Source organism: Atta colombica, unplaced genomic scaffold (genome assembly GCF_001594045.1).
Source record: "Atta colombica isolate Treedump-2 unplaced genomic scaffold, Acol1.0 scaffold109, whole genome shotgun sequence".
In the NCBI taxonomy this organism is placed as follows: Eukaryota; Metazoa; Arthropoda; class Insecta; order Hymenoptera; family Formicidae; genus Atta; species Atta colombica.
The window spans coordinates 912,186-925,054 of NW_017259194.1; the positions used below are offsets into that span (position 1 = coordinate 912,186).

The 12,869-nt window shown below is 32.9% G+C and overlaps 3 protein-coding genes and 1 pseudogene across 3 annotated transcripts in view; 2 read left to right on the forward strand and 2 right to left on the reverse strand.

The window, feature by feature from the left end:
• Nucleotides 1–873, reverse strand: part of LOC108693342 (integrator complex subunit 7) — a 5,618-nt gene extending 4,745 nt beyond the window's left edge. Inside the window, exons 1-3 of the mRNA XM_018202239.1 lie at nt 769–873; nt 293–612; nt 1–217 (exon numbers count right to left, since the gene is read on the reverse strand). The exon at nt 1–217 is cut by the window's left edge and continues 6 nt beyond it. Coding sequence (XP_018057728.1) covers nt 1–217; nt 293–612; nt 769–859 — 628 coding nt within the window. The 5' untranslated portion in view covers nt 860–873. The remainder of the gene's footprint in view (nt 218–292; nt 613–768) is intronic.
• A 640-nt stretch (nt 874–1,513) lies between these two features.
• LOC108693333 (hsp90 co-chaperone Cdc37) lies at nt 1,514–4,217 on the forward strand. The gene is made up of 5 exons (XM_018202228.1): nt 1,514–1,723; nt 2,250–2,383; nt 2,458–2,902; nt 3,185–3,490; nt 3,581–4,217. Exons 1-5 carry the CDS (start codon nt 1,691–1,693, stop codon nt 3,788–3,790), a joined length of 1,128 nt encoding a protein of 375 aa, XP_018057717.1. The 5' UTR covers nt 1,514–1,690; the 3' UTR covers nt 3,791–4,217.
• A 751-nt stretch (nt 4,218–4,968) lies between these two features.
• LOC108693536 lies at nt 4,969–7,455 on the reverse strand (annotated as a pseudogene).
• A 2,457-nt stretch (nt 7,456–9,912) lies between these two features.
• Nucleotides 9,913–12,869, forward strand: part of LOC108693514 (chromodomain-helicase-DNA-binding protein 1) — an 11,703-nt gene continuing 8,746 nt past the window's right edge. Inside the window, exons 1-2 of the mRNA XM_018202523.1 lie at nt 9,913–10,040; nt 11,094–11,378. Of these exons, the coding sequence (XP_018058012.1) occupies nt 9,913–10,040; nt 11,094–11,378 (413 nt within the window). The remainder of the gene's footprint in view (nt 10,041–11,093; nt 11,379–12,869) is intronic.

Consider the following 12,869-nt stretch of genomic DNA (forward strand, 5'->3'; position numbering starts at 1 on the left):
CTGTAAAAGTATCATGATGCATGTACTGTAGAATCGGTATAAGCTGCAACTTCATTGAAGCTGGAGTAGCTTGACCTCTGATCATATCAGAAATTTTACTGCACATAGATACAGCAAATAATTTGGACTGTGCTGCAAACATTTGAGCAGCGTATATTGCAGCTTCTACTTCAACTGAATCATGAGAATCTAAGGATCTTCTTATGCTATGGTGTACCTGACAAAAAAAATTAATAACTTTATTATAAGTTAGAAATTGTCTTATTTTTTATTAATTAGCTAAAGATATTACCTGCTGCCTTTCAGGAATAATGCCAGCTACACTGCCCAATGTACGCAGAGTAAGAGCTCTAGCGACTGGATCATTTGAATGTATAACACTATAAATACGTCTTACAAATTCGTCTACATTCAAGATTTTATCAAGATGCTTTTCACTCTGCTGACATACTCTTAAAACCCATACTCGTAAGAAATTACTCCCTGTACGAAATACTTCGGCCAATTTCAACAGAGATGAGTTTATTAATATTGGGAAGGGATACTTTTCAAATAGTCGAGGAAAACGTACTATAGCTTCACATTGTTCCCCAGTCTTGGCAGAACGTAAACCTACAATTACACACACTTGAAACTAAAATGAATTTCTTATGCAGTAAGCATAACAAACTGTATGTTTGCATTTATAATAAAATTATTTGTTAATATTGTTTAGTATTTGAGATATATCCTGTAAATAGGTTAGAAAAGTTAATGGTACAAACAAACCTTTATCAAGTTCTATGAGGGCTGTATTCGCATCTTGCTCAGGTTCTCCAAGTCCAGTATCGTTGAACGCATTCATTCTCATTCCAATCATAATTTTTACAATGTAAATTATATACGAAATATCTAAAAAACGGTACTATTATTCATAACGACTTGTTTCCTTGTTACATATAACCTATTTATTTAAAAAAATTAATCATTCTTCACCTAAACACGATAGGAATAAATCTAGATCATCACAAAGAGAGAATGTCGACTACGTAACTATTTAAATCAATATTTATTACATTCGCAAACATTCATTAAAAAAGTCTCGTTTCGTATCTTTTAACCGGCCCGCCGTCAGGAGGGCTTTAACCTTTTAAACAATTCAAATTTACGTCTTGTACTTCAGTCTACAATAATTTCTATATTTATTTTTATTTTGTTAGAAAATATTTAATGTTTAATTTTTATAAAGATTTTTATTTTTTTTTACAAAATTTTTCAACTACGATCTTTCTCATATTTATTTCGCAATGCTAAAATGTTCTGCTAAAAATGTTGGTTATTCTTTGGAGCTAAACTTTTGTGCGTACTTTTCAACTTTCTCTCTTTTTTTCTCTAATTTACAAGGATATATATTTATTTCATTTCAAGTGTAAAACGTACAATTACGAATTATCGATCGATACCTGATCTGCCATCTTTCGTTTTTCCTTAAAATTGCCTACTATATGGTCAGTTGGTAATCAGACTTGATAAAAAGGAGGGAGAGTCAGCAATCAGAGAAGCGGAAACGAGAGCGGCAATCTGAGGCCTCTGTGCATGATACTGTTCGTCGAAAGAAGAGGAAGGAAAGAGGAAGGAATCGTTTATTCCAAGCTGACGAATTCGTTGTGTAAAAGCGACTCATTGACGGCAGGTTCATCCGAGCGCTACAATGGTGGATTACAGCAAATGGAAGAATATCGAAGTAAGAATGATATCAGTCATTCTCCCTGGATCCAGCAATCCAGTGGAATTCTCGAAGATGAGATCCAGGATCTAATCTCGCCGGCCGTGCATCATTCTTGCGCCAGAGATTTTTATATTTCACATGACACATTACCAAAACGTCAATTGCTCAGAATTTCGATTCAGCTCGATTATCCTGATTTAGAATGCAGTTTATGTATCGTGAATGATAGAATTGAAATGTCTTTTCTGAAACGTTATTATAGTTCTTTGCACTGTCAAATGTTGCAAATTATTCAAGTTTTTTAGAAGCCAAACTGATCTTTACTTTTCATAAATTGTTTAATTTTGGAGAGTATATATAATCAGTTTATAACTTCATAATATTTCTTTGTTTCTTATTTTATCTGATTAACCAATTTGATTTATCAGACTTTATTTTTATGATCACTATCTTTTAAGAGCAACAATGTTTGTACATTTAGATTTTATATATTCAATTCAAATGTTTTTATACTGATAGATTTTGCTACTCTTATCATTAGATTTCAGATGACGAAGATGATACACATCCAAATATCGATACGCCATCCTTATTCAGATGGCGTCATCAAGCACGAGTGGAGAGAATGGAAGAGCGCAAGAGAGAGCAAGACGAACACAACAGGAAAAAAATAGAGTATGAGCAAAAATATGTTGAATAATCTCCTCTATATATATTAAGTTAATTTCTGTTATAACGTGTTATTTTAGAACATTGCAAAAACTCAAAGATACAAAGGAGAAATTAGCCAAATTAGAAAATGAACATAATGATTCAGCTGATTTAACTACGTTGAAAAAAGTTCTTCAGGATCTCGAACAAGAGCAGGAAAATATTAAGGAGGAGGAGAAAGAAATGGAAAAGAAGGAAAGATTGACTCCATGGAATGTAGATACTATTGGACAAGATGGCTTTACGAAAACTGTAATAAATACAAAGTCTGCAAGGAGGGATGATGACGCCAGTTTATCTGATGAAGAAAAAGAAAAACGAATGAAGCAATTTGTTAAAGATAATGAGAAGAAACTGAAAGAGTTTGGCATGCTAAGAAAATATGATGACAGCAAGAAATATTTACAAGATCATCCATACTTGGTTTGCGAGAATACAGCAAATTATTTGGTCATCTGGTGCATCAATTTGGAAATGGAAGAAGTAAATTTGACATGCAACTGTTCTATCACTAAACTAGAATGCTTTACCAGACTTAATTAAATTGATATTTATAACAATTCTGTCTAAGTAATAAAATTTAAACCAATGAGAATAAGAGAAGAAATATTTTAGAGATCTTGCTGCTTGAGAATGTTCATACGCAAATTTGCAAATGAACATTATCAAGTACCAAGACCTGCTTTGCTCGAAGATAGAATTTTTTTTCTCAATTCTTTATTGATTATGTATTTTTATTATATTTGATTTTATATATTTTCATAGAAACATAACTTGATGGAGCACGTTGCGCATCAATGCATATGTATGCAATATATATTGGAGCTATCTAAACAATTGGAAGTTGATCCGCGAGCGTGTGTTGGCTCCTTTTTCAGTCGCATTCAGATTGCTGAAGTAGATTATAAAAATTCCTTCGATGACGAACTTCGAGCGTTTAAGGACAGAATACGCAAAAGAGCAGCGGAGAAGGTAGCTGACGCGGTTAGAGAGGCTGAGGAGGAGGAAAGAAAGGCTCGTTTAGGTCCCGGTGGACTCGATCCGGTCGAAGTGTTCGAAAGTCTTCCAGAGGTAAATAAAAATTTGTTTCGAGATGCACTGACGCTATGAAATTGACGCTATGAAATTTCCTCCTTAAGCCTTCTTTTTTCTTTTTTCTAGGCTTTACAGAAATGTTTCGAAGTGCAAGATATTCCTTTGTTGCAACAAACAATAGCTGCAATGCCGGAAGAAGAGGCAACATATCACATGAAACGTTGCATCGACAGTGGTTTATGGGTTCCTGATGCCAAAAACAAGGAAAAGGAAAAAGAAAACAAGAAGGAAGAGGAACAACCGATCGTCGCGGGAGAGACGCCAGATCCAGAATAACGCATTTAAATTGCATCCTATTATCAATGCCCAATGAAAATCAGTATCTCATTTACATCATTTATTCTTTACATAATCCGAAACGGGTACATAATAAAGTTGTTATCTCTTTGAATTCTGGCAATATGCAATTATTATTTCCATCAGCTTTTCTTTCGTCATCGTGTTATTCGCGTCATCGCGTTGGCATGCTGTTAAATTGAGCTGAATCAGTTTACAAGACTGAGTTGTCGTTTCATAAATAGAAAACTTGGCATAAAATATGTAACAGTTACCAAGTAGCACGAGTTAGCGCCGAAAGTGTTATATATAATCCTCACTTTGTATATGATTTGTGTTATTACCGAAATTGCCTTTCTATATCATGTATATACACACACACACACACACACACACACACACACGCACGCACGCACGCACGCACGCACACACACACACACACACACACACACACACACACACATATATTGTGTTAATCGTAATTCATAATTATTTCTATATTTTGTCCCCTTCCATAACATTAATATTATATAATAATCGGGAACAATATCGTTATGTAAATAAAACCAATTATGCATCAAAATTGTTTGTACCATTGAAATTGTGAGATATATAATTATGTTTTGAAGAACTGTTTCAGTTTTGATCTTTTAATTTGATTCAGTCGAATTATTCAGTTTCCATTTATTTTTTCGAGTTTCCTCAGAAATAGTCTACTAGTGTCTATAGAACAAGAGTTCACATTTCTTTTTCCTTTTCTGTAACAACGAATAAATTATACAAAACTGTTCATCTGAATCGATTCAATTAAATGTTACATAATTTGTACAAAGTATCTGATACAATTTTTTTAGGTTTCCATGAGTATTTTCTTACATGAAGCATCCTTTTACATCGAATATGTCATTAAAATTGTAAATAATTTTATTATAAATGTAGCATATACATTATAATTTTATTATATTTTATTATTTTCTATTAAATAATATTACCAACCGATTGTATATTTTCTTAGGCCAAATTACATGAAAGCAATTAATCTTGTGTGTAAAAAAGACGTTTGAAAGAGCCCACCGTGAAACTCGAATGGCGAAGATGGCGCTAATCGAGCTCTCGATCGAGTTGCGATCGCGTACATATACCGGAAGCGAGGGCATCTCCTCCCTTTCCGGCGCGGCGTTGGCACGGACGTGTAGGTAATATTTTTCCTCTTTCATTCTCACCATGATACGATAGTCACATCGACTGCGAGACGGCTGCGCTGGCTTTCCATCGGCACGGGCGTGGCGCGCCGCTCAGTCGGCGTCGTTTTCGCGACGTTGCGACACGCGGTCGCTCAGAATTCAGAAATTCCTCCGATCCGGCGATGTTCGTCCATCTGTCTGTTCTGCCCGTTACGTCTAATGGAAAGCCAGCCTGTTGTGGCAGGTCGTGCTCCGATCATCCTCGCTTGCATCTTTTGCATGGCGACGTCGACCAACTTGGCGTTCTACTAGAGCCTGTTTCATTCCAATCCATTCGGCCGTCAGTGGCATCAGTTAGTGTGGATTCCTGCCTGCTTTAAATGAGAAGTACGTGTTAGAATTAAGCGCGAGTTCCTGAACCCTCGAAAAATTCGTTGCTTCACGTTGTATGGTATGTATCAATTTAACATCGTAACGCGCGCGCGAGCTGTTCTGAACTTGGTTCGTTTCCCTTTTCTAAATGGCCGTCCGCGATTTGCGAGATTTTCTCGATAGATTTTCTCATTACTGATGTCGGTAATCATTTTACGCATTTTCCCCAATTTTTTCTTCATTTTTTTCCGAAATATCAGATTTCTTTCGTTTTCACAGATAAGAAATATATAATTTATGAAGCTCTTGCGCATTTAACAAAACTTGGTCGCCGTTAATCGCCATGATGCCTGTCGAGAAATTTCTCTTCAAAGCGATTGTTTCGACCGTTAAAGCCGTTCCTGTTTTCATACCTCAGAATTGAACTTGCACGGTTTATCTTTCTTTTTTTCACATTGAAAAGAAAGGAAAACAAAAAATGAACAATGCAAGTTCAGTCCCGGAGTATAGAAAAAGAATAGTGAGAATAGCTTCCGTTTAGAAAGTGTAAAAAAATTTTATCCATGAACGCGCCATTTTAAACAGCTGCTGACGATTGCGTAAAATGAAGTCCAACGACAATTAATCGAAAAAAGCGACGCGACGCCGTGCATTCTGGGTAAAATCGTTGGCTACTCAAAATGGCCGTACAACGAGCAATGTTTGATTTCCGTTTTACGGTTCGCATCGGATATGTTGTATCACAAAATCTCGTGCGAAATGATCGAATTCATTCGAATTCACGCGAGAAAAATCGAGCCATGAATTTTGCAGGATTTCGATTCGTTTTTTATCGTGACATTTGACATCGTCTGAATTTCTTACTCGAGACACTTGCTTGAGAAATCTACGTATCATTTAATAGACGGTTTTCCGGTATTCGTTCGGCGTGCGCGCGCGCACGCACACGTACACAACTTTAATCATTCGCGATGCGCGCGTCTCTCGTCTCCTTTCTTTCTTCGTCTCTCGCCCAATCCGCTGTTGCGTTTCGAACGTTTCTCGCTGGAAGGCAGCGCGTGATTGGCGGAGACGAGTAGCGAGGACAAAGGGAAGAGCGAGATGGCGCGCGCGTTGCATGACGGGAGAACCTTGAGTGGGGAGGGCGAAGAAGCAAGTCTGGTTCACAAAATGGCGGTCAACCTCTCGAGTCCGTGACCATATAGCGCACGATACTCGCGAGTTTTTCATAATGTCGGTACCCGCGACGACAAACGTGGCTTGATATTACGAGTACGTGTACGCGTGACAGTGGAACGATTGGGGATCGGATCGATTTCGCGCGACGCGCGTCGATAATTACATCGGTGGGTCGTCGTTGCGACGCGTAGACGGAACCATGCAGGTGAGTGCCAATCTCCAAACACCCCCGGAATCCGGGTGTGATTTCGCCCCCATGTACGCGGATTTTCGCGACAATTTTCATGACAAATGACCGCGGATGCATTCGACATGATTTTATGCGTGTACACGAGTCGCTCGTCGCGGCCACGGTGTTGTTTGGAATAGGGGAAAATCGCGTAGCCACATGCGTTTCCGTGTGTCAACGAACGACAAGAACCTCGCGAAAACGCAAAAAAACCCCCGATATCCGCCCTCGAAGGATTTCTGCGTATAGGGCGGGGTCCCCCGGACCGTCCGGGTTCAGGAACTTGTGCCATTCTCGCCACAATTTTTCGCAACTTTACATACTTTTCTAGCCTCTCAATAACCTATAAGGTTTGTTTACGTCGCGTCAACCTGACATTTTTCACAGAAAACATCGTTGTACCATCCTGATTTTCATCGCAAACGATTCCTCACACTTTCCTTCGGCCTGGCGTCATGCTTATTTGAAAATCAAAAATGTACCCATTTTCGCAAATTTAGCTTGAATATTGTCGCGCACAGTCCTGCTTGGTGATCAGGAATGTGTGACGCAATTCTTATGGCCAATACATGCGATTTGGACACATTTCCAGCGGGATAATATCAAAAATATTTTGCTTTTTCACCCTTTGAAAATTCTTTGCAGAAATTTTTGTAGGAAATCCACTATTTTGGCATGTGATGGATGCAATTGGGTCTATCAAGGAGCTTTGTAACATTTATCTATACTGTAAAACTTCATTTATGCTACTTGAAATCTTGTTAAATACATTGATTTCTTTTTCATCTGATTCATGAGAATGAAAATAACAATCACAAAGCATATTTTGAGTAAAACTTTATTGCAATGTGAGAGATTTCATTTAATTTGATGACAAATTTATGTTGGTATGTTATGAAAATAACATTAAATCCAATTATATAAATTAATAATCATCAAATTATTAAGAAATATTTTTAATTTCTGAAATAATAATGAGGTTAATTAAGGTATGTCAAGCAAATTTGTATAAAAGATTAAAGCGATATAGTTTCTATCGATTTTTACCATTACATATAAAAATAGACGGTAGATTTAAACAATAATAGTATTATAAATGTTTAAATAACTATAGATAAATTTAGCAATTGCTTCTCTATTTGTGTACCTCATTAATCGCACATTTCTCTTAATGAATGACATGTACTTTTGAATTATAATGTATTAATAGACTGAATATGATTCCATTAATATATCAAGATTAATTTGTTTTTTAAACATTGAGCTCAAGTTCTTTTATACATTCTTTATTACATATACAAAATATTAAAATATAAATTATAAAAATATATAAAAAGATTTGTTGTTATAAAAATATGTAAAAAGGTTCATTTTATGCTTATAAATTTTTAAACAAACTGAATTTTTTATAAAATAATTACATAAAATAGTGAATAAAATTTAGAAAAATATAGAAAGTAATTTGCATTACAATTGTAATTTACAATTGTAATTTACTTTGAATATATGTACAAGTTACATAATTTTTTTATTGTCAATATGAGAATATAAATCTAGAAAATAATATAGTTTAGAACAAAAGGAGTATGATGATTATGATTGAAAAATACACGAGAAAAGCAACATTAAATCAGTTAAAGAAATAATCCTGATACCTTATTAATAAAACGTTAAGAAAAAAAGGTTATTTAAAGATATTGAGACTATATAACAGTGATTAAAAAAAACTATTAGTGTTTTAATGTAAATAATTAACACTAATTTTACTTTAGAGAATGGTAAAAAATTGTATTATAATTTTATTTGATAAAGATTTGATTATTTATTAGTGTGAAGAATGTTTGAATAGTATAAAGGAAAAAAATAACATTTGGATTTTTTATAAGTCTTATTTTTTTTATAAATCTTATTGTTTCATTTTCCAAAAAATATGTGTTTTATAAAATATCTTGACTTGTATAATATATTTATTAAAATTTAACAAGAATTGTTATAAAAAATTATATAAGTAATTTGTAATAAGAAGATGTTTTTACTAGCTAAATATAATTTGAATATTTAATCGAATACATCATCTATCTGGTATAATATCTTGAATAATATCTTGAATATAGCTGTTATTACTGATGCTTGTTACAAAAATAAAGCAAGCAATCTAGAAATAAGTAGATACAAACAAAAATTTGTACTGACAACAGAATTTTGCTTTGCTCTCAGTTACAATATTTTTTCCAGTACTTGTGGCGAGAATTTTAATTTTGATCATTATATTTACTGCTACAAATTTGTAGAAAGATGAAATATAATACAAATTAATGTATAACATACCTAATTTGCTATAAATTAAATAATATAATAAACCCCCATATTATTAGATGCACGTATGTTTCTGTATGCATTTACATATTTTTATCAAGCAGGAAATTGTGTGAGATATATAATTGTTGAAATTTTTAATAAACATATGACGTGTTTCATTGATCTTTATTATTTAGTGCCCAAACCTTTGTTGAGCATCTCCAAATGATTCCTTTCATGCGATTAACATTATAAGCAATTGAATGCAATAGATTAATGTGAATGTACTAATTTGGAAAAAAATCTGTCTGTGTTTAATCTGGCAAATATCAAATATGGTCGAACAAGAGATTTCACTTTTAAATACAAAGTCTTCTTAAATTTAATATAATAAATGTATTAAACATTTCGATTTATATTGTATTTTCTTTATTGGTTTTTATTTAGGCCAAAACAATTCTACAAGTGTACGACAACACAATAGTTTAATAAAGTTTCTTAGATTAATGTTTTCCTCTGCTACTAAGATAAAATGGCGGACGATGGTCACAAAATGGAGAACATGGTTACGAAATGGAGATTGAATCGTGTTGATGAATTCTGCATGCGCGCTGATTAAAAGGAAGAAGAGATGTGTAAAAGTTTTACCGCTCTCTTTGACTGCAAATTATCTTGCCGTTTATTATCAATTTTATTATATTCATTTAAAATAAAAAAAAAAGAAAAACCTCTTAATGACAATAATAATGCTGGTCGCGTTTCTCTGCGATAAACCTTAGTTAGGGATAAAAAACTATTCCAAACAACACAAGCGACGAGCGATATTTTGCGTAGAAATAAAATCGAAATTACATCTCGACATGATTGACTTCCAGAAAACATTAGAATCCGAATCTGGTAAGGAATCCGGATCTGATTCTGAGAATGAGAGTAAAAGCGATAGCTCTTCTTCCGGTAGTAACAGCGGTTCAGGATCTGGATCTGAAAGGTGGGTATGGACAAGAATTTAGCCCATCTCCCTGAAAATTCTGAGATCTGATGTACAAATTTGTATCAGTGAGCTTTTATATTTTCCTCGTACAAGAAAAAAACATTTAACTTTGTTTTTGGAAAATTACTATTTAAATATCTAATTTTATTAATGTTTTTCAGAATGTAATTATTCCTTTAAAAATTCTACAATATTGACAAGGTTCATTAATTATTATGTTTTATTAATTATTAATTATTATTAATTATTTTTTCAAATAAGTTTACTTAATCTTTTATAGAATGCATCTGTAGCGTGTAATATATTACGAATATTACGAGACAAATTGAATACAAGTGTGTATATTGGGTTCTCTGATGTGTAAGGGTTTATCACAATCAGTGCCACTTGCAAGTGGGCTACTTGTGCGCATCACTATAGCTTCATATAGCACTAACAATGTTTTTAACAATTTTGCTAACTTATATACTATTTTGAAATTTTATGAGCACACCTTCTCTTATACAATATCGAAATATTTGCTCCCTTCCTATTCAGAATTAGTGCAATGCTAGATAAGCTGTAATATGAATCTGTAGTCTGTAGCGTTAATCAATGTACTTTCAAATAATCAATATATACAGATCTTGATATAGAATCGTAGAATTATGAAAGAACGTTCACACGTTTAAATAGTTTATTTTCATATTAATGTTTTATTTATATATTTATTAATTTGCATAAATATTTTTAATCTTAATATAATTAAAATTCTATATATGAATATATTATATCATGATTACTATATAATATTTTTGGTGAATTGTTCTCACGACTATGTTATCATTAAATATTCTAAACAAGTATGTATTTTTCAAGATGCTATGTCCATGTATGTCATCTATGTACAATTAGTGAAATAAAAGGTGCGTTTCATTTAACATTCGCAATGCTCGCGAATATTATTTCCTTCCTTCTTATCAAATATTAAACAAGGATGGCATTATTCATACGAGTATTGCGAACGTTAAATGGAATGCATCCATAATATTGCCTGGCTGCTTAATGCAGCGACTCTAGCTCCTCGAGTGGTTCTGGTTCCGGATCAGGCTCCGACTCGGAAAAGTCGGAGAAGTCGGATGCACCTGCTGCACAAAGCGATAGCTTCCAGAGCAAAGGCTCGAATCACAGCACCGAAGCAAAGCTTAGAGTTAAACATGAGTCTAGTCGCGAGTGGGACGAGAATCCTGACATATACGGCATTAGGAGGTCCGGGCGTTCCAGGAAAGAACCTGATAGGCTCGCAACGAATCGCGAGAGCGACAGTGATGGTCGCAAAAAGTTTAAGAAGAAAAGGTAAGTGCGACAAATCATCGGGGGAGAGCAGAAGGAGGGGAGGAGGAGAAGGAGAATATATACGTCGACAGTAACGATCGGTGTAACTCAGCTGAGCGCATTACCACAATCGCGAGATTGCAAGATATGAACTGCAATGCGCTACTTCAGAGATAAAACAACTATAATTGTCAATAGCAAATATAAAATAGTTTAATACAGTTAGTCTGTATATAATGAACTTTGATCTTGTCAATCATTACGAGAGATATTTTATACAACGATACACCACTTCTGCAACCGTATTAGCCGCTACGTTATTTTTTTGATAAATATTTTATTTATGCATATTATGCAGAGCACGAATAATGAATCGATTTTATATTTTTATTTTTAATTTAATTTCCACTTGTTCGTTATTATTAGTACATTTGCATATAAATTTATAAATGATACATGTATACGATGGTATCTTGTCTTCAATATTGATCGTTACATGTGTAATTTTTTTTTATGTAGTTATTTGATGATATTTTGAATATGTGAGTTCCTTAATTGCGACATTTAGGATGCTTTTTTTAACATTAAAAACATTTGTTTCCACATGTGATAATTATTTGCATATAAGGTATGATACATATATTTTTAACTGCTAAAATATTTATAAGTGTTTACGTTTTTATATTTGTTTGCACTAATCGGATTTCACCTTGGTTTTGCATATAACTGCTTAATATACTTTCCAGTTTATATCACAAATGTTTTTACATTCCTATGTTATTCCACAGGAAGTTATTAAAACTAATCAGCTGTTATTTTTATAAACGCACCTTTAATAGAAAATATTTTGACAGTTTTATTTATATATAAAGTAGACGATTGGGGAAATATTATTTAATAAATGTTTATAAATATGTCATTTTATTATTTCATAAATATTTATAAAATTTTGCCAAAATTTTAACGATATCTATTTCAAAAATTAAAAACATTTTATAGCATCTTTTTTATTTAAAAAAACATTATAACATTTTTTTTAATTTCGAAAATATAATTGGCAATTTATTAAATGATAAAAATATTTTCCATTGTTTTTATTTTATGCCATAAAATAAAACTGCCAAATGTCTTCTATGAAAAAATATTTGATTTTTCTTGTGTGCATTTTTAAAAATATCAACTGATTAGTTTTAGCAACTTCTCATGATACGTTTTGTATATTTTAAATTTATTAACAGACACAAATTTGTTATGTGTTGTGGAGCAATATAATTGTTATATAATTTCTCATAAAAATCTTAATTTTTGTGTAAGTATTATATAAAATTACAGTTATATATAAATATTTGAAAAATACTTCTGATTTTATATTCTTTATAAATTTTTTGTAACTCACATTTTAGGAAATTTGATTTCATGATATTATTATTTGCCATTCATTTTATAAGTATATTGTTTATATACCAGAAATTATATACAAAACATATAAAAATTACATATATATATATATAT